General features: G+C 41.7%; 2 protein-coding genes across 14 annotated transcripts in view; one reads left to right on the plus strand and one right to left on the minus strand.

The window, feature by feature from the left end:
- gabpb1 (GA binding protein transcription factor subunit beta 1) overlaps positions 1–3160 on the minus strand; it is an 86674-nt gene extending 83514 nt beyond the window's left edge. For 6 of the 8 annotated variants that reach the window (XM_072565431.1, XM_072565429.1, XM_072565427.1 and 3 more), the window contains exon 1: positions 3024–3160. The gene's annotated coding sequence lies outside the window, so the exon portion shown is untranslated. The remainder of the gene's footprint in view (positions 1–3023) is intronic. The other 2 variants (XM_072565426.1, XM_072565425.1) reach the window with 2 other exon arrangements.
- usp8 (ubiquitin specific peptidase 8) overlaps positions 2974–25366 on the plus strand; it is a 57385-nt gene continuing 34992 nt past the window's right edge. For 2 of the 6 annotated variants that reach the window (XM_072565418.1, XM_072565423.1), the window contains exons 1-3: positions 3026–3187; positions 19817–20013; positions 21944–22088. In XM_072565418.1, the coding sequence (XP_072421519.1) occupies positions 19910–20013; positions 21944–22088 (249 nt within the window). In that variant the 5' untranslated portion in view covers positions 3026–3187; positions 19817–19909. Of the gene's footprint in view, positions 3188–17990; positions 18261–18288; positions 18446–19816; positions 20014–21943; positions 22089–25366 lie in introns of those variants that run through there. The other 4 variants (XM_072565420.1, XM_072565419.1, XM_072565421.1 and 1 more) reach the window with 4 other exon arrangements.

A 25366-nucleotide genomic window follows, 5' to 3' on the forward strand; every position in this document is an offset into this window, starting at 1 on the left:
CCCTATTCCCTTTTTTGAACAGGGGCACAACATTCGCCACTCTCCAGTCCCCTGGCATCACCCCCGTTGACAGTGAAGACGAAAAGATCATTGCCAATGGCTCTGCAATTTCCTCTCTTGCTTCCCACATAATCCTAGGATATATCCCGTCAGGCCCGGGATACTTGTCTATCCTCAAGTTTTTCAAAATGCCCAACACATCTTCCTTCCTAACAAGTATCTCCTCTAGCTTACCAGTCCGTTTCCTACTCTCCTCTTCAACATTACGGTCCCTCTCATTTGTAAATACTGAAGAAAAGTACTCATTCAAGATCAATGGTGCATCTATCATCTATCCAGATGCATCACATCTTAGTACAGCAACCACTCTGCCCAAGACTGCACGAAACTACAATGACTCACCTGCTTTCACAACAATCACCAAAACCAGCCTTCCTCCCATTGACTCAGTCTATAATTCCTGCTGCCTTAGGAAAGTAGCCAATAACATCAAAAGCGTCTCCCACTGCAGTTATACACTGTTACATTGGGCAGAAGATGCAAATGTTTGAAAACACTAACAGGTTTAAGGACAGCTTCTTCCCCACTATTATCACACTTATGAAGAACATCTCATTGATTAGAGTTGATCTTTTTCTGTAGCTGTAACACTATATTCTGCATTCTGTTCTATTACACTGATGGACTGATGTAAAGTTAGATTTGTCTGATGAGCACATAAAACAACATTCTTCAGTGTATCTCAATATATGTGACAACAATCAAACCAAATGTGGTACTATTATTCAAGAGAGCAAGGGTTAAACAAAGAAACTATAGGCCAGTCAGTCTAAACTCAGTGGTGGGAAAACTATTTGAAGCAATTCTGAGGAGCAAGATCAATCTATATTTGGGGTTAATCAAAACAATCCGGCATGGTTTTGTCAAGGGGTTGGAAGGTTATGTCTAATTTGAGAGAATTTTTCAAAGACCAGGAATGTAGATGACGGCAGTGATTTTGATCTAGCCAACTTGACCTTCAGCAAGGCCTGTCATTAGGGCCAACATGGGAGACCAATACTAAGGGAACAGCCCATGGGAATCCAAGGAAAGTTTGGAAATGGGATCCAGAATTGACTAAGTGGCAAAATCAGAGGGTGATAGTTGAGGGGTATTTTGCCTCACATGAAGTTTATGCCAGTGAGGTTCCACACAGGTGTGTTGGCACCCTTGCTTTTTGCAGTTTAATCAATAAGTTTACAATAATCCAAATTTTTGGGATGATAAATAGTGAGGACGATAGTCTCAGGTAACAGGAGGATATATATAGGCTAGTCAGATGGGCTAATCAGTGGCAAATGGAATTCAATCTGGATAAATGTGAAGTGATGCACTTGGGCAGGACAAACAAATAAGGGAACAAATGATCAGTAGGACCCTGGGAAGCACAGAAGATCAGAGGGACTTTGATGTACACTACACCAGTCCTTAAGGTTACAAGACACGTAGATTAACATACACAGGACTAACATATTAGCTGTGGTATGGAACTTAAAAGCAGGGAGATTATGCGGAGACTATATGCAAAGTTGATTAGGCCACAGATCAGAGGATTGAATGCAGTTCTACAATCTACATTATAGAAAGAAAGTGATAACATAGGACTAAGTGCAGAGGTTTACCAGGATGCTGCCTTGGCTGGAGTTTGTTTTGAGGAGGTGACCTGGGGGTTGCAGTGAGAGAGAGAGACACGCACTGAGATCTTTGTAGAGAGAGGAGGCATCCTTGCAAGAAGATTCACAGCAAGGTTAAAATCAACTAGGCGAAATTAGAGTCAAGATTAGAGAAAAGTACAGGAGGTCAGGCAGCATCCATGGAGCAGGAAAATCGATGTTTCCAGCAGGAGCCCTTCATCAGGATTCCTTTTCCAGCACCACTCTAATCTTGACTCAGATCTCCAGCGTCTGCAGTCCTCACTCTCGCCTGGAATTTCAGTTATGAAGTGAGATTGTAGAGTGGGTTGTTTCCTTTAGAGCACAAGGGATTGAGAGGGAGCACAACTGCAATGTATAATGTAATGAAGGACATAGGCAGGAAGAAATATTTCCCCTTGGTGGACTATGGGGCATAGATTTGAAATTAGAGGTGGAATGTTTAGACGTGATGTGCAGGAACAAATTTTCAGAGCAGTATAGAATTTGGAACTCAGGCAAAAATAGAAATTGCTGGAAAAGGTCAAGCATGTCTGGCAGCATCTGCGAAACGTTAACTCTGATTTATCTTCATAAATGCTGCCAGACCTGCTGAGGTTTTCCAAGCACTTTCTATTTTCGTCTCTGGTTTACAGCATCCGCAATTCTTTCAGTGTTTAATTAGAATTTAGAAATCACTGGCTGTAAGGATGGTAGAGGTAGAAATCCTCATTACATTTAAGATGTATGTAGATGTACAATTGCGATGCTAAGGCTAAGTGCTGGAAAACGGGATTGGAAGAGTTGGGCCTTTTTCTGTGCTGTAGATCTTTATGACATGGGAGCCCTGTTGAAACACTGGACTCTTTCTATGCCCTTCCTCATTAACTCCCAGTCCAATGGAGAGGGAGGCAATGGGCAATGCTACTTTCCGGGAGGCCACAACCAACCATGAAGCCACATGGACCGCTTCTCCCGGGGGGGGGGGGGGTCGCCGTTGTTTCCTGGACACCAAGAAACAGCAGCCGCTTCCCTTGGAGCCACAGGAAGCCGGTGGCGAGCGGGCGGGCGTGCGGCCCGGGGCCTTTCCGGGGGAAGTCTATTATCCTTTCAGGCGCCGAGAGAAAGATCAACTTCCACATCCGGTAGGCCACCGCCTGAGCGTGACCTGGAAAAGCTTCAACCGTCTGCTGGCCCTGCGCTACACCGAGAGTCCGGCCTCTCTCAGGCAGCGAGCTCGACTCCACACCGGCCCAGCCCGGCCAAAGAGAGAGAGAGGGCGCGGGGCCTGAGCCCTGCCTCCTACTTCTCCTCCGTAACTCAGTCAATGCGGCGTTCGCGTTTCGCACCTACCTCGGTAAGCGGCTCAGGGAGGCCGCCGTTAGGTCCCTCAGGCTGGGCCGGGCTCGGCGAGGCTCTGGGCCCAGTCTCAGGAGCGAGCGAAAAGCGGACCGCGGAGGGTGAGTGTGTGTGCACGTGACCTGGTTGTGCGCTCAGACTGCTGGCCGCCATCTTGGGTAAGGAGTTAATAACTTTCATTTATACAGCGCCGTTAATGTGATTGGAACCTGTCCCGAAGCACCTCAGCCAGCTGCAATATAAGGGGTAATAGCAGAAGGCAAAAGTAAGTTCTGTTGCAATATTCGTTGACAGCATGGCTCACCTCACCCTGACCTCAGCTCCATTTCCCCACAATTCTGAATTGTCTATTCCAGTTCTGGGGTTGGGAATTACAAAGATACATGAACATTCATAAACCTCAAGAGAACACATCTATTCTACTTATTGAAGTGGGAGTCTGCAATTTTTTGCCAAATCACTTAATCTATCCGTAATCCCTCTACAGATTGTCTGTCCTCCTCACAACTTGCATCTTTTTCTGTGTTTGTTTCAGAAGCAAATTTTGATTAAAGTACATTCTGTCCTTTCACACATTTAAGATAAGTATGTGAATATTTAAAGTTCTACTCGTGATCATGTGGATCCACACTAGTTTCACAACCTGAAAATGAACCATTTCTCCTGACTCTCTTCCTGCTAGCTACCAATATCTTTGGGTCATCCAAAAGGAAGAGAAGCAAAGTGGTTTAGGTTATGAATTCCAAAGACACCAGTGGTGGACTAATAGTAATTAGGAGTGCCTAAGAAGTTCAAATTAAATGACTACATAGATCTTGATGAGATTGCAGAGATCGAACAGGGCATTGATGCCCATGTCATTACACATGTGGAAGCAGACTGTCTGAATCATTACATATATGATGCATAGGGATGCTAACTTGCAGTGTGTCATAACCTTATTCAATCAAAATCCTGAAATGTTCAATGTAAGAATATTGTGTGACTGTTACTAAAGAACAACAGTGGATTGAGGAAAAAAAATCCATCAATGTTTTCTCATTACACTTCTGTATGGATAACATATATGCAGCATTACTTGCTTGTAAGCCTCTTTGAATAGGGGAATCACCATTTGTGTGTCATTGTATTTAAATAATATTGTGCGCCTTTTACAAGTAGGTGTGCCTAAGTCATTGTAGTATCTTGATGTCACAGTCTCAGTTGTATGATTCTATATTTTGAAGGTATGTTGTGAAAATGGCTGCCCAAGTTATGGCAGCATTTCCAACACCCTCTGTTTTGTTTAGATTAGATTACTTACAGTGTGGAAACAGGCCCTTCGGCCCAACAAGTCCACACCGAAGCGCAACCCACCCAGACCCATTCTCCTACATTTACCCCTTCACCTAACACTATGGGCAATTTAGCATGGTCAATTCACCTGACCTGCACATTTTTGGATTGTGGGAGGAAACTGGAGCACCCGGAGGAAACCCACGCAGACACGGGGAGAATGTGCAAACTCCACACAGAGAGTCGCCTGAGGCGGGAATTGAACCCGGGTCTCTGGTGCTGTGAGGCAGCAGTGCTAACCACCGTGTTGAAGTTGCAGCCAAGACACAAAGCATAAGGTGAAACCAATCATTAATAGGATGGCCGTGATGTTTATTTGTGTAGGATTGTCAAAACCTGAACTTAATCTTTTTATAATCTGATTTTGAGGGTGGCAACCCAGTCATTTGGGTTAAATATGGACACTAAATGTTTGCCATCTACAGAAAAAGGAAAAAAAATCTGCTCCTTTCATCATGTTAAGACATCCCAATATGTAAATACGTTAATATGATTCAAATATGCTGAAAGATTCCTAGCCTCTGACCCACTTGTGTAGCTGCAGTATTTATGTGGCTAATTCTGCTCCGTTTCTTGTCAACAGAATGGAGTGGAGAGGAGAAGAGGGAAACATAGAACAACAATAGTGGTATGGGAATTGTTAGTAAGGGGAGTAGGCAGGTGCTTCTGCAGCTGCAGACTTGATTCCAGGGTGGTATTTTGCCTACTGGGTGCTAGAGTTGAGGATATCCATGAATTGTGAAAAGGTGGAGGTCATGGTCTATCTGGGACCAATGACATGAGATGAAAGAGAAATTTGGTCCTGTAAAGGTGAATTTTAGGGAGCTAAATAGAGAAAATTGAAGAACAGGGCTTTCAAGATAGTGACCTCAGATCATTCCTGGTGCCATTCATTAGTGAGTATAAGAATAGAAGGATTGAACAGCTGAATGTGTGGCTAGTTAGATGAATGATAAGGTTTTGGATCCATTTCTTGGGAAGATTGTTAATGCAAGGAGCCTGAGGAATATGAATTGTAAGCTGAGGGTAGGGATAAGAAGAGATGTGGATAGAGGAGATACAAGGTGTTGAAATATTGAAGAATTCAGTAATTAATTATAGCATTGAGGAAGTATGATGTGTTGGAAGAATCACCCAATAGGTAATGAAATAACACAAAAGTGGTAACTACGCCATTGAATGTCTGCTATAACCTACCCCATCCCCCAAAAAAATTGTCAAGGAGAGACAGAGGATCAAATACATAATCCAAATTTCAGAGAAGTATTTCTCCACGTTATATTCCATCGGCCAGTTGCTGCCCACTTGGTCAACCTGTCCATATCTGTTTGCAGCTTCTTTGGCCATTCCCACAGCTTTCTTTCTCGCTCAACGGGGTCTTATCAGTGAACGTCGAACTGTACAGTACAGGAAAGCACCCTTCAGCCCACGATGTTGTGCCAAATATGATGCCAAATTAAACTAATTCTTTCCTGCCTGTTCTTGGTCCGTATCCCTCCATTTCCTTGCATATTCATGTGCTTATCTAAAAATCTCTTAAATGATCCTATTATGTCTGGCTCCACCACCACCCCTGGCACACGTTCCACACTTACTATTTTCTGTGTTTTTTTTAAATGCACCACACATCTCCTTTGAATATTCCCTCTCTGACCTTAAATGCATGCCCCTTAGTTTTAGACATTTCAACTTTGGGAAAAAGATTCTGACCATTAACCCTGTTTATGCTTCTCATAATTTTATTGACTTCTGTCAAGTCTTCACCTCAGCCTCTGCTGCTCCAGAGAAAACAACCTGAGTTTTTCTATCCTCTCCTTATAGTTCATAATATCTAATTCTGGTAAACCTCTTCAGCACCTTGTCCAAAGCTTCCACATTCTTCCTGTAATGTGGCAACCAGAATTGAACACAGTACTCTAATGTGGCCTAATCCAAGGTCTGATAAAGCTGCAACATGACTTCCTGATTCTTGTACTCAGTTCCCTGACCAATAAAGGCAAGCATGCCAAAAGCCTTCTTTACCACCCTATCCACTTCTGTGGCCACTTTCAGGTAGTAACTCCATCTGCCTTTTTTCCAGCCATATCTGCAACTGATCTATATCCCTCTGTATCCTTTGACAACCTCCTATAGTATCCACAGTTCCACCGATCTTTGTATCATCTGTGAACTTATGAACCCACCCATCTACATTTTCATCCAAGTCACTTATACATATCACAAACAACAGAGGTCCCAGTATGGATCCCTGCAGAACACCACTGGTCACAGACCTCCAGTCTGAAAACCTTCCACCACTCCCTCTGCTTTCTATGGACAAGCTATTTCTGAATCCAGACCGCCAAGTCACCATGGATCCAATGCACCTTAATCTTCTGGATGATCCTACCTTGCGCGACCTTGTCAAAAGCCTTAGTAAAATCCATGCAGACAACATCCACTGCTCTACCTTCGCCAATCACCTTCGTCGTCTCCTCGAAAAATTCAATCAAGTTAGTAAAACATGACCTGCCCTGCACAAAGTCAGGCTGACTGTCCCTGATCAGGTTTTGCTTTTCCAAATGCACGTAAATTCTGTCCCAATAGCTTCCCAACCACTGATGTGAAACTCACCGGTCTGTAGTTTCCTGGATTATTTCTATTTTCTTTCTCGAATAGAGGAACAATGTTAGTTAATCGCCAGTCTTCTCGGATCTCTCCAGTGGCTAATGAGAATACAAAGATCTTGGTGAAGGCCCCAGCAATCATCTATCTTGTCTCTCTCAATAACCTGGAGTAGATACCAACAGGCCCTGGGGACTTATCCACCTTAATGCTCTTCAGGCATTAAGGTGAACTTGGAGACATTACACTTGGTCCCTTATCAAATCATTGATATTGATTGTAAATAGCTATGGCTTTCGTAGTTCTCTTTCTGGCAAGCCCACTGGTACCAGCTTACCAAGCTGGAATTGACCCTTTTTCCTGTCCACCAGCCAGTCCTCTATGCTACAGGACATAGCAAATACTCAGTATGCAGTCTGATTTAACATACAATTATAAAATATAGTCAGAGAATGTATTTTACTTGCAAGTTTGTCTCCAATCCACTACTACTCAAATATATTGCTATTCCCTCATGGTTGCTGGGTCAGAATCCTCAAACTCCCTCCCTGGCAGCATTGTGGGCCTACCTACAGCAAATGGGCTGTAGGCATCAGGATAGCAGCTCATCACCACCTACTTAAGAGCAAATAGGAATGAATGATAAATACTGGCTGAGTCAACTATGCTGACGTTCTGCTGTAGACTGGCAGGGTTTGTCCAAGGCTTGTCCTCAATGTGTTTTCAAAGGTGGCGCAAGAGGAAAGAAGTGCATTTGGGAAGAAACCTCAACTGGGCCTTGTGATCCAAAAGTAAGATTTAGCCTTGTGATTTTTTTTTTATTCAGCTTCGAAAAACAAAATGAAGTGGTTTAATGGATATATTAATTATAAATTTCTCTATTTTAGTAATGGACAACATGAACATGTTGAGGATGTAGGTTTGCTGGCTGAACTGGAAGGTTCGTTGTCAGAAGTTTTGTCACCATCCTAGGTAAAATCTTCATTGAGCCTCCGAAAGAAGCACTAGTGGTGTAGCCTGCTTTTGATTTTTATGTTTAGGTTTTCTTAGGTTGGTGATGTCATCTCCTGTGGTCATCACCATAGGAAATGATGTCACCACAGGAGATGACATCACCAACCCAAGGAAACCCAAACATAAAAATTGAAAGCGGGCTACACCACCAGTGCTTCATTTGGAGGCTCACTGAAGATATTAACTAGTATGGTGACAAAAGTTTTAAAACTAACCTTCCAACTCAGCAAGCAAACCTACATCCAGAACTTCAACCTGAACTACAAATCTTCTCAAAACTCATTAACATGTTGAATTTCATTCAAGTGTCTCATCAATCAAAGATAATTGTGGAAAGTAACAGCTCAGAGTAGAGTACAACATAATGACAAAGAAAAATGATTGACTGGCTAACAGGGGGCATAGACTAGGAATAAATGGATTGTTTTCAGGCTAGCAAGATGTCACAAATGGTGTCCCATAGGGTTGATGCTGGGGCCTCAACTCTTTACAACTCAATTCATATAAATTATTTGAATGAAGGAATCGAAGGTATGTCTGCCAAATTTGTTGATGACTTAAAGATAGACACAAAAGTAAGTTCTGAAGAAAACATAAAGAGGCTACAAATGGGTTAAGTGCGTGGGCAAATGGATTATAATGTGGAGAATTGTGAACAACACAAAAATGAGTATCATCTAAATGGTGAGAAATTTCAAAGCTGTGAAATGCAGAGGGATTTGGGTGTTTCAGTGCATTAATTGAAAAACAAAATAGGAACAAGAGGAGCATGTTTGAAGGGCCTACATCATTCAATGTGATCACTGTTATGGACCAGGTCAGACCCCTCAAAACATTTCAAGAAGGTAGCTTAGACCCTACTTATGCCAGTTGTTTTAACATAGAACATTACAGCGCAGTACAGACTTTTCAGCCCCCGATAGTTCTGCAAGTCAGTGCAACAGTCTGAAGCCTATGTATCCTACGCTATTCCATTTTCATCCAGATGACTGTTTGATCCAGATATCCAATGACTGTTTGATTGCCCTTAAAGTTGGTGAGTCTATTACTGTTTCAGGCAGGATGTTCCATGCCCCTACTAGTCTGAGTAAAGAAACTACCTCTGACATCTGTCCTGTATCTATCACTCCCTCAATTTAAAGCTATGTGTCCTCGTGCTAGCCATCATCTGAGGAAAAAGGCTCTCCCTGTTCACCCTATCTAAACCTCTGATTATCTTTTGTCTCAATTAAGTCACTTCTCAACATTCTTCTCAAAATCAGCCTTAGTTCCCTCAGCCTTTCCTCATAATACCTTCCCTCCATACCAGACAACCTCCTAGTAAGTCTCCTCTGAACCCTTTCCAAAGCTTCCACATCCATTCTATAATGCAGTGACCAGAACTGTATGCAATACTCCAAATGCAGCTGCACCAGTGTTTTGTAAAGCTTCAACATGATGTTGTGACTCCAAAACTCAATTCCTTTACCAATAAAAGGTAACACACCGTATGCCTTTTTAACAACACTACCAACCTGGATGGCAACTTTCGGGGATCTTTGTACATGTACACAGAGATCTCGCTGCTCATCTACACTGCCAAGAATTTTACCATTAGCCCAGTACGCTGCATTCCTGTTACTTCTACCGAAGTGAATCACCTCACACTTTTCCTCATTAAACTCTACTTGCCACCTCTCAGCCCAGCTCCGCAGCTTCTTTTTGCCCCACTGTAACCTGCAACTTGCTTCAGCACTGTCCACAACTCTACTGACCTTAGTGTCATCTGCAAATTTACTAACCCATCCTTCCATGCCCTCATCCAGGTCTTTTATAAAAATGACAAACAGCAGTAGACCCAAAACAGATCCCTGTGGTACACCACTAGTAATTGAACTCCAGGATGAACATTTCCCATCAACCATCACCCTCTGTCTTCTTTCAGCTAGTCAATTTTTGATCGAAACTGCTAAATCACTCTCATTCCCATGCCTCTGTATTTTGTGCAATAACCTACCATAGGGAACATTATCAATTGCCTTACTGAAATGCATATACAGAACATCAACAGCTTTACCCTCATCCACCGGTTTGGCCACCTTCTCAAAGAACTCAATAAGGTTTGTGAGGCACAACCTACCCTTCGCAAAACCGTGTTGACTATCTCTAATCATCATATTCCTTTCTAGATGGGTTTTAAGCTGGTGTAAAGTGGATATTCTAGGAGAAATGCTACTGATCAAACCACTTAGTTTTAAACAAAACAGAATTTATTTACAAGATTGCTGAATGAAACACAAACCACTGAAAACAGAATACCGAATAACTTAACTTCTCTGAAAGCAAACAAATCATCCCAACTTAATGATGCTGTTCTAAATAGTTGCAACAAACCCCAGAAATGCCCCTATTCATGTACCTATCCAGATACTTTTTAAATGTTGCAATCGTACTAGCCTCCACCACTCCATCTGACAGCTCGTTCCATACACGTACGACCCTCTGCATGAGAAAGTTGCTCCTTAGGTATCTTTTATATCTTTTCCCTCTCACTCTAAACTTATGCCCCCTAGTTCTGCACTTCCCCACCCCAGGGAAAAGACTTTGTCTATTTATCCTATCCATGCCCTTCATGATCTAGAAGTGAAGGTAAAAGATAGGTTAGAAGAAGGAATTGTAAATTGTAGTTAGTTAATTATTCTTTGTTATACTTTAAGAAATAAAGTTGTTAATTTTTATTCTAACTAGTTCTTGGCCTTTTGCATTTTAATATAATAGTTTTCAGGGATACATTCGGATTCTTTTTCTGTGTATGCCTTTTGATAGAATTGTTTTAAGTTTTCGTCTTTCTGCTGTAACTCAGTTAATGTATCTGAGCTAAAGACGTCTGCTGTGTCATCTATCTGCTCCTGGCCTGTCTCAACTATCTGATCAAACAGGATCTCTGCTAATTCTACTTCAACTTTCTTACCTGTACTCTTTTTGGTCTCTCCTGTATCAGGTGGTGACGTTGTGAACTCGTTACCACACAGTCAGGAAAATCCCAGGCTGTGTCCTGCAATAGTTCAGTTGCCTGAGTTTCCACTGGCTTTTCAACCACAGTAGGCAGCTATATCATTAGCAAGGACAAATTATATCCCTGGTGCTGAGAGTTTGTTCAGTACTCCTACTTTTCTCTGGACACTGTAACCTAACTTTTCATAATTGAGTGCTTCTTGTCTCACTGTAAATTCCCATTACTAGTATGTTTTCTGGCAATAGTCCTTCAGAGGTACATATCTCCTCAGCTTTCAGCATCACAGATTGAGAGGACCATGAGTCTCTTAATATTGTAACCTCTTTACCTGCTGCTCCTGGCCTATGTGAATAAACTTTACCTTCCCATGTATATGGTTTAAGAAGATCTGACACTTGCTCCTTAACCAACTTCCTACCAGCTTGTACATTCTGGTGCAGCTTTCTAGCCTCCACTGTGCTTTCTGTTACCACTTCAACAGAATTGACTGGCTTATCCTGTTTTCCTACGTCTGGCTTCCCAGTGTTTTTCCTAACCCACCCTAACCCACATGATTTCATTTGGCCTATTTTATTGTAATGTAAAAACCAGAGCTGCTTAACTTCTCTGTCCCCTTCAAGGATTTCCTTTTTACCCTGTGCTAAGTTAGCTTTATGATCTTCACTGAGATCTACCTTTCCGTTTCCAGGTGAGGTTTTCTCTTTTTCCCCAATTTCTATCCCTCACAATTGAATTTTATTCTGGAAGCCAAACTTTACTTTCTGGACCAACTCTTAATCATCAGCCATTTCAGCTGCTAATCTTGCCGTTTTAACTCTGCTCTTCTACATGAGTTCTCACTACTTGAGGAAGTGAATTTTTGAACTCCAAAATAATTGTCTCTCTAAGAGCGTCATAGGTTTACTCTATTTTTAATGCCCTTATCCACCTATCAAAATTACTTTGTTTGATCCTTTCAAACTCAGTGTAGGTTTGACCAGGGTCCTCCTTAGATTCCCTGAAATGTTGTCTCTAGGCTTCTGGCACAAGCTGATATGCACTTAAGATGGCTTTCTTCACCTCCTCAAATGTCCAAGATACCTCCTCTGATAATAATGCAAATACCTCACTAGCTCTACCTATAAGCTTTGTTTGGATCAACAAAACCCACATGGTCCCTGGCCACCACATTTGTTTAGCCACTTTTTAAATGAGACGAAAAAGGCTTCCATATCCTTCTCATCAAATTTAGACAATGCTTGAATATATTTTAACAGTTTCTCACCAGGCCTTTGGCTACCATGGGTTTGCTCATCCTCACTCTCTTCCTCACCTAAGCTTACCTTCAACCTTCATCTCCATCCTTTTAAGCTGACTTTCCTGTCTAAGTGCCAATTTCTGAAATTCACATTCTTTCCCTTTCTTCCTTTCCTTCCTCTCTTTTCCCTCTCCCTCTCACTCTCCCCATCTCTCTCTCTCTTTTTGCTTTTGTTTTTAATTGTAATTCAAAGTGTTTCATTTCTGTTGCCCTTGCCTTGTCTTTCGCCTCTAACTCAAGCTGCCTAATTTGCAATTGAATTTTAGCCATTTCTAAAGATTCTGATGGGCCTCCCAGCAAATTTAAATGCTGAGCTATTGCTGTAATTATATCTCCTTACCTCACAGAAGGAGGCAGCTCCAACTCCAGCTTGTCTGCTAATTCCTACAGCTTGGCATAATCACATTTTTCAAAAAGCCCAAAGTCACTTCATCCTCCCCCAGAAAACTCGGTGACTGAAAGAGCCGTTGCACTGTTTAAACTAAACAAATTCAACACCCAGAACAAAAGACACCAGCACATACTATTCACTGCCTTCAAGTCCAACAATCTTAATACCATTTAAAACTATAGAACATCCTCTGGGTGCTCCGGTTTCCTCCCACAGTCCAAAGATATGCAGGTCAGGTGAATTGGCCAGGCTAAATTGTCCATAGTGTTAGGTACATTAGTCAGGGGTGAATGTAGGGGAGCGGGTCTGGGTGGGTTGCTCTTCGGAGGGGTGGTGTGGCCAAAGGGCCGAAGGGCCTATTTCCACACTGTAGAGAATCTAATCTAATCTAATCTAATCTAAAAAAAATCCTGCAAAAGGCCCCCAATCTGTTATGGACCGGGCCAGACCCCTCAAAACATTTCAAGAAGGTAGCCCAGACCCTAACTTTGCTAGTTATTTTTAAGCCAGTGGTAAAGTGGATATTTCAGGAGAAATGCCGCTGGTCAAACCACTTAATTTCAAACAAAACAATTTATTTACAAGATTACCGAATGCAGCACAAACAACAGAATACAGAATAACTTAACGTCTCCAAAAACCCAACAGATGATCCCAACTTAATGACGCTGCTCCAACTACAAGCAACAATCCCCATAAATAGCCCTTGGCACAAAAGGTAAAATCAAACACAGGGTCTTACAGGATAGATGTCAGAAAGAGAGTACTAGCCTCGACCTACTTCTTTGGGTCCAGCAGCTTCAAAACACTACTGCTAAAAACCAAACCAAACTGGAGAAAGCTGAGCTGAGAGAACTGGCCACTCCCCTTTCATTGTACAAGTGCTTTTTTAACTTGAAAACCCTCCACCTGAGGCAGTATCCGTTAACTATTATCAAATTGGCTCTGAAACACTTCAACCCCAGACTTTTCGGAGTGTGTGTTGTTTACGACCTTTCTGGAAAAAAACCAGGAAGGACAACATAAACTTGTTAAAGAGCAGCTTTGTTACATTATGGCTGATCATTCAACTCAATACCCTGTTCCTGCTATAGAAACATGGGAAAGGCTGGTGTGCAAGTATAACAAGTAGTGAGGTAAAATAATAGAATGGTATCATTTATTGCGAGCGAAATTCAAGTCAAGCTGAGGGGTGACCTTATAGCGGTTTACAAAATTATGAGGGGCATGGATACGATAAATAGACAAAGTCTCTCCCCTGGGGTCAGGGAGTCCAGAACTAGAGGGCATAGGTTTAGGGTGAGGGGGGAAAGATATAAAAGAGACCTAAGGGTCAACGTTTTCACGCAGAGGGTGGTACGTGTATGGAATGAGCTGCCAGAGGAAGTGGTGGAGGCTGGTACAATTGCAACATTTAAGAGGCATTTGGATGGGTATATGAATAGGAAGGGTTTGGAGGGATATGGGCCAGGTGCTGGCAGGTGGGACTAGATTGGGTTGGGATATCTGGTCAGCATGGACGGGTTGGAGTGAAAGCTCTGTTTCCACGCTGTACATCTCTATGACACTGATAAGACCACATCATGAGTACTATGGATCTCTGTTGAAACCTACAAGATTCTTCGGGGACTTGACAAGGTGCTGCGGAAAAGTTGTTTTCCCCTTATGGAAGAATCTAGGATCAGAAGGTATAGTCTCAGAATAAGTGTTAAGGCAGAGATAAGGAGGAATTTCTTCTCTCAAAGGGCAGTCAGTCTGGAATTCTTTATTACAGAGGGCTGTCAAGGCAGAGTTAGAGAGATTTTTACAATCAGTAAAGAAATGAAGGACTGTCTTGAAAATGCAGGAGAGTGGAGTTGAGGATTATCAGATTAGCCATGGTCTCATTGAATTGAACAGCAGACTCAATGAACTGAATGGCCTACTTGTGCTCCTACACCTTATGGAATGGGCAGATGTTATGAGGAATGGCTGGTCAGGTTAGACTTGTACCTGTGGGAATTTAGAAGAATATTAGGTGACTTTCTTGAGAAGTAAGCAAGAAGATTGATGAGGTCAGTGCAGTAGTTATTGCTTACGTGGACTTTACTAAAGCCTTTGACAAGGTAGATTAATTAGTAAAGTTAGATCACATGAGATTCATGGTGAGCTTTTCAATTGGTACAAAATTGGCTTAACGTTAGGAGACACAAAGTGATGGTGGAGGTTGTTTTTCAGACAGGAGGCCTGTGACCAGCAGTGTTCCATAGGGATAGGTGCTGCATCTACTTTTGTTTGTTATTTATGTAAATAATTTAGATGAGAATAAAGAAGACTTGGGTTAGTAAGTTTGCAGATGACACCAAGATATATGGACAGTAAAAAATGTTATCTAAAATTACAAAGACATTGATCAATTGGGTCAATGGGCTGAACAGTGGTAGGTGGAGTTCAATTTGGATAAATGTAATATATTGCATCTTGGTAAAACAAACAAGGGCAGAACTTTATAGTATTAAAAGTAGGGCCTTGGGTAATGTTGTAAAGCAGAGACCTAGGGTTTCAGGTACATAATTCTTTGAAATTTGCATCACACGTGGACAGGGTGGTTAAGGTATTTAGTATGCTTGCTTTCATTGTTCCCCCCTTTTGAGTCAGGAGTTAGGACATATGTTGAGGTTGTACAGGATGTTGGTAAGGCCTCTTCTGGAGTACTGTATCCAGTTCTGGTCGTCCTATTATAGGAAGGATATTGTTAGACTGGAGAGGGTTTAGAAGGGATTTACTAGGATGTTGCCAGAAATGGAGAGTTTGAGTTATAAGGAGAAATTGGATATGCTGAGGCTTTTTTCACTGGGTGGATGGGCCAAGGACACTATCCTAAGGAACTTGTGTAAGATTTCCTGGAGCTGAGATGACTGACCTCCAGCAGCTATCTTCCTTTTGTGCCAGGTGTACCTCCCAACTATCTAATCTATCCACTCCACCGTCCTCCCTGACCTATCACCTTCTCCCCTCCCTCACCAACCCCACCCCTTCCCGTTTATCTCCTCCTCCTCCTCCTCCCACGCTGCATGACCCACCGTGCCTTCCCAGCACCGCACGTCGGAGTCTGACCTGTAGCAGCTGTAACCCCCAACTAACAGAGAGATCCCCACTGACTCTAGCTTTGCTAGGGACCTTGATGCTGTAGTCGGTCAAATGTGATGTCCAAAGCAGTCATTGCCACCTCACCTCCGAAAATCCAGCTCTGCTGTCCATGTCTGAGCCAAAGCTGCAATGTGGTTAGGAGCTGAGTGGCCCTAACAGAACCCAAACCGGGCATCAGCGAGCTGGTTATTGCTGATGAAGTGCTGATTGATAACATTCAGTGACCCCTTATACCACTTTATGGATGGGTAAGAAAACACTGATGGAGTGGGAAATGGCTGGATTGTATTTGTCCTGCTTTTTGTGTCCAGGACCTACCAGGATAAATTTCCACATTGTTGCATAAATGCCAGTTTTGTAGTTATACTGGAACAGCCTGGTTGGAGTGTGGCAAGTTCTGGGGCACAAATCGTCAATATACTATTGCTAGAATGTTATCAGGGTCCAGAGCTTTTGCAATATCAAATGCCTCTAGCTGTTTCTAGATATCTCGTGGAATGAATGACAATGGTTGAGGACCGGCATCTATGATGCAAGAGACATATGGAAGAGGCTAGGATTGATCATCCACTCGAACACTTATGGCTGAAGATAATTGCAAGAGCTTCAACCTTACCTTTTGTTCTGATCATAGAACCATACACCACAGAAGGGCTCTTAAGCCCATTGAGTCTGCACCAGCAATAATACCTCTAAATCTACCATAGTCCCACTTTACAGTATTCAGCCCATAGATTTAAATGTTATGACATTTCAAGGGCATAGGTTTAGGGTGAGAGGGGAAAAGATATAAAAGAGACCTAAGAGGCAACTTTTTTTATACAGAGGGTGGTACATGTATGGAATGAGCTGCCAGAGGAAGTGGTGGAGGCTAGTACAATTGCAACATTTAAAAGGCATTTGGATGGGTATTTGAATAGGAAGGGCTTGGAAGGATATGGGCCGGGTGCTTGCAGGTGGGACTAGATTGAGTTGGGATATCTGGTTGGCGTGGACGAGTTGGACTGAAGGGTCTGTTTTTGTGCTGTACATCTCTATGACTCGGAGTGCTCATCCAAGTACTTTTTAAATTTGTGGTTTCTACCCTCCCATGGAATGCATTCCGGATCTCCTGACACATTCTGGGTGAACATTATTTTCCTCAAATTGGCTCTTATCCTCCTTCCTTACACCTTAAAATTGTGGCCTTTTGTAATAACCCTTCAACTGAAGAACAGCTGCTTTTTATGCACCATATCCAAGCTCCTCATCGTCTTATATACCTGAATCAGGTCCCCTTTCAGTCTGCTCTAAGACCTTATCCAGCCTTTTATACCATATCTACTTCATTCAGACACTGAATGTATGTCATTGCATTTTGGTGCCTTATTCATGTTAGCTACCAGCCATTTCTCATAGTCTTGTTTTTTGTTGTTTGCTATAACTTTTTTTATTAAGCCTGATTCATCATGCATAATCAACTTTAAAAAAAAATTATTTTAAGGATTCTCAGCATTTTGTTTTTCTTTGTATAGAGAATATTATCAAAGCATTTGGGATCTTGGGCTTCATAAGTAAAGATATTGGACACAAAATTAACAAAGTTATTCTAAATCTTTGTGACTTTATTTATCGATCTATCTCAAGTTGTGCTGCAACTAGGGTATTGCATCCCATTCTGGACAACACTGTTGCAAAGGATGTGAGAGTCCTTAAGAGGATGCAGAGGAGGTTTACTGGGATCATTCCAGGACTAAGGGAGTTTAGCAACAAGGTTATATTGGAAAAGCTGACTGTGAAGATTAAGGGGACAAGTGATCGAGGTGTTCAAAATTATGATGAAATTGAGATAGATAACTAACTTTCTGTGAGCTTGATGTGCAAGTGTTTGTGAACATGTATTAAGAGTCAGGGACGGGGAAAATGTGACAAGCATTCTTTTTATGTGGTAAGAACGATTTGAAACTGGCTGCCAGTGAGGATGGGAGATGTTTAAGTAGTCATTAGGGAAAGTAAAATTACATGGCCTCTTCCCATACTGTTATAGCTAATCATACTCCTGGCAATACAGAGCGGCTTGCTGCGCGTGCGCGCTGATATTCTCCTGCACCAAAATGTCGGTATGTGAGCGCACTGCTGTTCAACTTGCACCAAGATATATGTGCAGTGACGTTGATCTGCACTAAAATGGCGGGGGCGCAGGCGCACTTGATAATGTCATGTGATGTTGGTGTGGGTAGCACGGGAGTTGGCTGCTGACCTTTTCACCCTACCTCCGGTGAAGGCAGCTACCATCAACCGGGGCCTTGTCACTGCCAGGGTCTAATCGAGCCCCCTCATCCCGGTCCGGGTGTGTCTTAGACCTGGCCTGGGCCGACGAGCTGTGACGGGGCCTGGCCTCGACCCCATGGCCCATTTGGACTTCATCCCGGTACTGGGTTGGCGCGACTGCAGGGGGCTCAAGGCTGGATGGCGTTTGTAGATGCGGTATCTGGAGCCGCTGATTTGGGCTTTCAAGTGTTTCTGCGAATCCGCGATTTTGAGCCAAGAAATAGTTGTTGTAATTGAAAGTAAAACGTTGTGGATGTTGGAAATTTGAAACAAACGCAGATAGTACCGGAGAAACTCGGGTCTGATAACATCTCGGGACAGATCCATCATTTTGAAGAACAGTAATATCGAATTCGAAACGTTAACTCTTGCTTTCTCTCTCCACAGATGTTGCCAGAACTACTGAGTTTCTCCAGTATATTGTGCTTTTTACTTGTTTAACTGTCCGGTTGAGTAACTCTCAATTGGGAAGCTGTTTCCAAGACATATTTGCTCCATGTCTGTTTATAGAGTCATAGAGCAGTACAGCATGCAAACAGAGCCTTTGATCCAACTCGTCCATGCCAACCAGATAGACTAATTTAGCCTAGTCCAGTATTTGAGTATTCATATATCCATCCAGATGCCTTTAAATGTTGAACCAGCCTCCACCTCTTCCTCTGGCAGCTCATTCCAGACATACACCACCCTCTCTGTGAAAAAGTTGCCCCCTCACCGTAAACCTATGCCCCCTAGTTCTGGAGAAACTCCCACCCTGGGGAAAAGACCTTGCCTATTTATCCAATCCTTGCTGTCATGATTTTATAAACTTTTATATGATCACCCTTCAGCCTCTGACGCTCCAGGGAATATAGCCCCAGACTATTCAGACTGTCCTTGGAGATCAAATCTCTGGCCACATCCTCAGTGTTCTATGTAAATTGCAGTTAAAATTGGGCAGTTAGGGCAAGCAGTTGGATGTAATATTAAATCATTGGTTTGACTGAATGTACTGTCTTTCCTGTATACCATAGCTGCCTTGTTTTCACCAAATTTCTTAAACTGTTAGCTGGAAACTGGTAATTCCTCACATAGAGTGAAAATGAGATTTTGTGGATCTCTAAGCACAAGCTGCTGAAGCTCCACTTTTTTTTTTGTGAGTAGAGAAACACCGTGGAGTGCATTGCGTGGTTCAGATGTAAGATTTCTCTGTACCCTCTTCATTCCCATCTCATCCCAGTGTCCCATTGATATAGCATGTTTCCCATACCATTGCATTATCAGTGTTGCTGCTTAAGTCTACAGTCAAGGATATGAGACAACATTTCATTTTTCTTTAAAATGAAATAATAGATATTCTGGAGTTAGGGGGATGTTTAATGCTGCATCTTGATTCCTATTAACTGTTCGGATTTGTTTCATTTAGCAAAATGTTTCTACTGTTGGGTGATCACTGAGCACTACTCCCCTACCAATGGGTAAAGGTGCAGTTGGCTGTACTTTGAGTGGCATCTGTCTAAGTTTTGGGCTATAATATGAATTTGGTATGCTGGCCGCATTATTCTTATGGTTAGAATGTAAAGGTTTTGTCAGTATTTGGCCCTAGCTATGTATGTGAATGATTGTCAGGAAATAATTTTCACCCAAACTATGTTCTTTTTTCTGCATTGTCAGATCTGTTGTGTCCTGATGGATTCAAATGGTGTGATCTTCTTCTGTTTATTTTCCTGCAGACGGTGTATGTGTACATGTGCTGTTAAGAATAAAATATATTGAAGAAAGAATACTTCTCTCCTGAACTAATTGAAAGCCAGAGTTTCTTCAAAATGCCTGCAGTATCGAGTGATCTAAAGGAGTTGTATCTGTCTACATGCTTGGCTGACCTTAACAAGAAAGCAGAAGTGAAGCTTGAAACGAAAAGCACCAAAAAGTGAGTAAATACGAATCTGCTTCAATGTTTGTTTATTTTTAAGTCTAAATATGTGATGAAGCTTGATTCAATAAACTTGCAAAATGGAATTGACTTAAATAATTGGAAGTAGAACACTTGCAGGGTTGTGGAAAAGGAAGTCCATTGAGACTAATTGCATAGCTTTTTTACGAGGCCAGTGTAAGTATGTTTTGTTGGATTGCTCCTTCCTAATCATACGATTCAGTGATGGGTTTGAAGCACAAGCTGTATTTTGTTAGAATTAAATCACATTTTGCATGAAAGTATCATGAAATCTGGAAATTCATAACACAATCTAAATTGATTCACAAGAGGCTTTGATTTGTGCAGCTTGCCTCAGTTGGGTGACTAGAGCATAGTGCAATGTGAAGTGGGGCTAACCTCAAAAAGTATAACTTAATACAAATAAATTCCTGCAGTCTGTTTGCACTGCTGTTCCTTGTGCTGTATAGGAGCATCTCTTTCGCACTTTGTGCTATGTGCTAAAAGTGCAGATTAATAAGTGCTGAAGGCTAGCTGTCTAAAACATGACCTATGGTGGAGACAGTGAAGTTTGGGTAATGGAATACCAGGAGAGTATCAGGAAAGAAAACATCAATACCCGGAATGTGCATTGGAAGAAATAAATAATTGGAGCAAATTTATAACAGAGGCTGAAGCGTAGCAATAGATAATTGGTTCAGGATGGAGATTTGTGTTATTGCCAACCAATGTACAATGTTGTATTGTACCATAATTTCAGATTACAGTAACGTAGATCCAATGTCCTGAAGCATCTAGTCCTATATTATTTAACAGTTCAAAATTGTTGAGGTCCTTCCCATTTTTCTGTAAACTTAATTGATCAGCTTCAACTCCATTACCTTTCAAGCTGGGATTTTGTTTTGGCAATTAGTGACACCATGCTCTGCCATTGCATTTTACTGGAATTCTCGTCAACAAATACTCAATCCCCACAAACTCATGAAACAAATTGGGTGATACAGAATATATGTGTGTGTGTGTATATATTGTGTATGAGCACACTTAAAATTGGGGCATGTCTGAGGTTGCTAAATTTACAAAATAGGAGGGTTGTGTTTTAGCATGATCATTACAATGGAACTCCACCTCTTCTACTTCTACAGTAATAGTTTAAGATTATTCACACCAAAATTAACACAGGAGGGAATCCATTGCAACTTCCTCTTAAAGTTTGTCACTCATTCTTATTGATCATAAACTGCAGTGTGGTTCCACAGCTAATTGTCATGCTGTGATTCCTTGTTAAAGTCACTCTGTAGAATGTTGATGACTGTTCAACCCCAATAATGTCAAATTTAGCCTGTCTTGGTTTTCACTGGTGCATTTGTTAGCATTTGGCCCATTTCACACTCAACTCTTCCTATTCATATACCTATCCAGCTGCCTAGCCTCCACCACTTTGTCTGGCAATTCATTTTTTCCGCACCATCCTTTGTGTGAAAATGTTGCCCATTAGGTCCATTATAAATCTTCCCATCTCACCTTAAATCTCAGCCCTCTAGTTTTGGACTTCACTGCACTGGAGGAAAGTACCGTAGCTGTTCATCCTATCTATGTCCCTGATGATTTTATAAACTTCTCGAAGGTCATCCCTCTGCTTCCGGTCTCGAGGGAAAATAGTCCCAGCCTATTCTGCTTCTCGCTATAGCTCAAACCCTCCAACTCTGGCAACACCCTTGTAAATAATTTCTGAACCTTTTCAGGTTTCATGCCATTGCCTTAACCAACTGAGGGATTTGTTGATGCTTTACTATTAAATGGTGTCCTCTTAAAATTCTTTAAGTGTTTTGTCAACATTAAATTAACAAGAAAGATTGTTTGGAATGTTCAACTTATTGTAATTTATAATAGTTTTCTGTCCAAATCATTTTCTTTCATTTTCCAGCTATGTCACGAGTGCTTGTAAAATATTTAAGGCAGCAGAGGAATGTAGATTGGATAGAGATGAGGAGAAAGCCTATGTCCTTTACATGAAATACCTGACTGTGTACGATCTCATTCGGAAAAGGACTGATTTCAAACACCAACAGGTACTTGGTTATGTTTTCTGCAGGACTGTGTAGCTTATATCATTATTTTATAGGTGCCATCATTAATGTATCTACCAGCAGTATAGCTGTTCCAGTAATTTATAGCTGACACTCTCTCTCTTATGTTTTTTTATTAGGCTAGTTCCTTTGGGAGTTTTTAGAAAACAGCCAAATGTAAACAACTGTACTCAAGGTTGCTTGATCTGGAACTTGTTATGCAGTCTTTTCTTTTTGACCTTGGGGATATATTTTATTGCCAGTTCTTTGTCAAAAGAATTGTAGTTAACACTGTTTTTGTTCTAGCTCTATCAAATTGCATGTTGCTTATCTATGACACACGCTGGGGCAGTTGGTCATGTCACTGATTTTAATAGTACAATCATGAGGTGGTCAATCTTTTGTATTCTGTCCACACGTACCGCAAAAATGTACAACAATAAATTGAAGTTTGTCTCAAATTGGTTGGTGCATCTACAACTAGAATAAAACTTCAAAAATGCTGCGCTGGCTGAAGAGCGCTTTGGAACTTCATCCTCCTTGTCACAACCTAAACACTTCGTGCAAGGAATAATTTATTAGGGTTAATGTGCAGCCATAATAAGCAAAGATTGTTCAGCAAATGAATTGGATGATGAGTTAATCTAATATAAAAGGCAAATTACAACAGTATCTGAAATAAGAGCTCCAAGTGATGGGAAGTATTCAGGTCTGGCAGCTGCAGTGGAAAGAAGAAATAGCATTTTCAGTTTAGTATGACTCTTTAGAATGTTAAATCACTTAAATGTTTATTTTTTTCTTGTGTTGGTTGAAGGAATTTGGTCAAGATGAGGATGAATTTCTTGCTTTGAATTGTAAGACTTTTCTTTCATCTGAGCAGATCACGTTGGATCTCTTTCAAAATGCACCCAAAAGATTATCTCATTGATGTTTTAGTCGAGCTGATTTGAGAGTGTGGGCATCTGGTGAGAGTGCTGCTTACTGAACCAGGCTGACCTTTTGTTTAAGGTGACATGAGAGGAAAAAAAGCTGGAACTCTGGTCTAGCAGCATCTGTGAAGAGAAGCATTTGACATTTCCGCTTGATGATCTTTCATTAGAATTGGAAAAAGATAGAACTGTAAGAATTTCTGTATCAGTAGGAAGAGGAGGGACATGAAGAGCAAATAGTTTATGATAGGGTAGAGGGCAGGAGAGATGACATAACTGAAGATTTCATAATGCAGCAGCCAACAAGAAAGCTAATGGAATAAAACAAAAAACTACAGATACTGGAAATCTGAAAACAGAAATTGCTGGTGAAACTTAGCGGTCAGGTGACATCTATGGAGAGAGAAACAGTTATTTTAGAGTCCAATATGTGTCACAGAATCAGAGATCTACAGCATGAAAACAGACCCTTCAGTCCAACTTGTTCATGTCAACCAGATACCATGGTCAACCATGTTTCCCTGTTCAAGAAAGGGAATAGGGAAATCCCTAAGAATTACAGACCAGTCAGTTTTATGTCTGTGGTAAGCAAGGTCCTGGAAAGGACTTTGAGAGATAGGATTTATGACTATTTGGAAAAATGTTAAAGATAGTCAGCATGGCTTTGAGAGAGGCATGTCATGCCTCACAACCCTTAAGTTCTTTGAGGACGCGACAAGACAAGTTGAAGAAGGTTGAGCTGTGGATGTGGTGTATGTGGATTTCAGTAAGGCATTTGATAAAGTTCCCCACGGTAGGCTCAAACAGAAAGTTATGTATGGGATACAGGGAAATTTGGCTGTCTGGATAGATAATTGACTCGTCAAAAGAGGCCAGCGAATGGTGGTGGGTGGAAAGTATTCTACCTGGAGTTTGGTGACCAGTGGTGTCCTGGAGGGATCTGTTCTTGGACTTTTGCTCTTTGTAGTTTTTATAAATTATTTAGATGAAGTGGAAGGGTGGATTAGTAAGTTTGTCGATGACACAGGTCAGTGGTGTTGTAGATAGTGTTGAGAGCTGTTACAGGCTACAACAAGACATTGACGGGATGCAGAGCTGGGCTGAGAAGTGGCAGATGGAGCTCAATCTTGATAAATGCAAAGTGAGTCATTTTGGAAGATTGAATTTGAATGCTGAATACAGGTTAAAGACAGGATTCTTGGCAGTGTGGAGGAACAGAGGAATCTTGGGGTCCATGTACACAGATCCCTCAAAGGTGCCACCCAAGTTGAGAGGGTTGTTAAGAAGGCTAATGGTGTTTTGGCTTTCATTAACAGGAGAATTGAGTTTAAGAGTCGCAAAACTTTGCAGCAGCTCTATAGAGCCCACGCTTGGAATATTGTGTCCAGTTCATGTTGCCCCATCGTAGGAAGGATGTGGATGTTTTAGAGAGGGTGCAGAGGAGATTTATCAGAATGCTGCCTGGACTGGAGGGCTTGTCTTATGAAGAGAGGTTGAGTGAGCTAGGGCTTTTCACACTGGAGAGAAGGAAGAGAGGTGACTTGATAGAGATGTACAAGGTAATGAGTGGCATAGATGAAGTAGATAGCCAGAGATTTTTTCCCCAAGGCAGAAATGGCTGTCACAAGAGGTTATAATTTTAAGGTGATTGGAGGAAGGTATAGGGGAGATGTCAGAGGTAGGTTCTTTACACAGAGAGTGGTGGATGCGTGGAATGCACTGCCAGCGGTGGTATTAAAGTCAAAGACATTAGGAACATTTAAGCGAGTGCTGGACAAGCACGTGAATGGCAGTAAATTGGGAGGTGTGTACGTTGGATTGATCTTGGATTAAGATAAATGTTTGGCACCATATCATGGGCCGAAGGGCCTGTATTGTTCTACGTTCTATATTCTAAATTAATCTAATTCCATTTGTCAGCATTTGGCCTTTATCCCTGGAAACCTTTCCTATTCATAAACCCATCCAGATTCCTTTAAAGGTTGTAATTGTACCAGCCTCCTCCACTTCCTCTGGCAGCTCATTCCATAAATGCATCACCCTCTACATGAAAAAGTTCCATAGAATTATACAACACAAAAACAGACCTTTCGGTCCAACCAGTCTATGCCCTAAACTAAACTAATCCCACCTGTCTGCTCCTGGCCCATATCTCTCCAAACCTTTCGTATTCATGTACTTGTCCAAATGTCTTTTAAAGGTTTTAATTGTGCCTGCGTTAACCACTTCCTCTGGTGGCTCATTCCACATGCAAATTACCCTCTTCAAAATAAATTTCCCCTCAGTCTTTTTTTTTAAATTTTAAAAAAATCTCTCTCCTCTCCATTTTTAAAAATACCCCCTAGTTTTGAA

This window comes from Chiloscyllium punctatum, chromosome 48, assembly GCF_047496795.1.
Source record: "Chiloscyllium punctatum isolate Juve2018m chromosome 48, sChiPun1.3, whole genome shotgun sequence".
Lineage (NCBI taxonomy): Eukaryota > Metazoa > Chordata > Chondrichthyes > Orectolobiformes > Hemiscylliidae > Chiloscyllium > Chiloscyllium punctatum.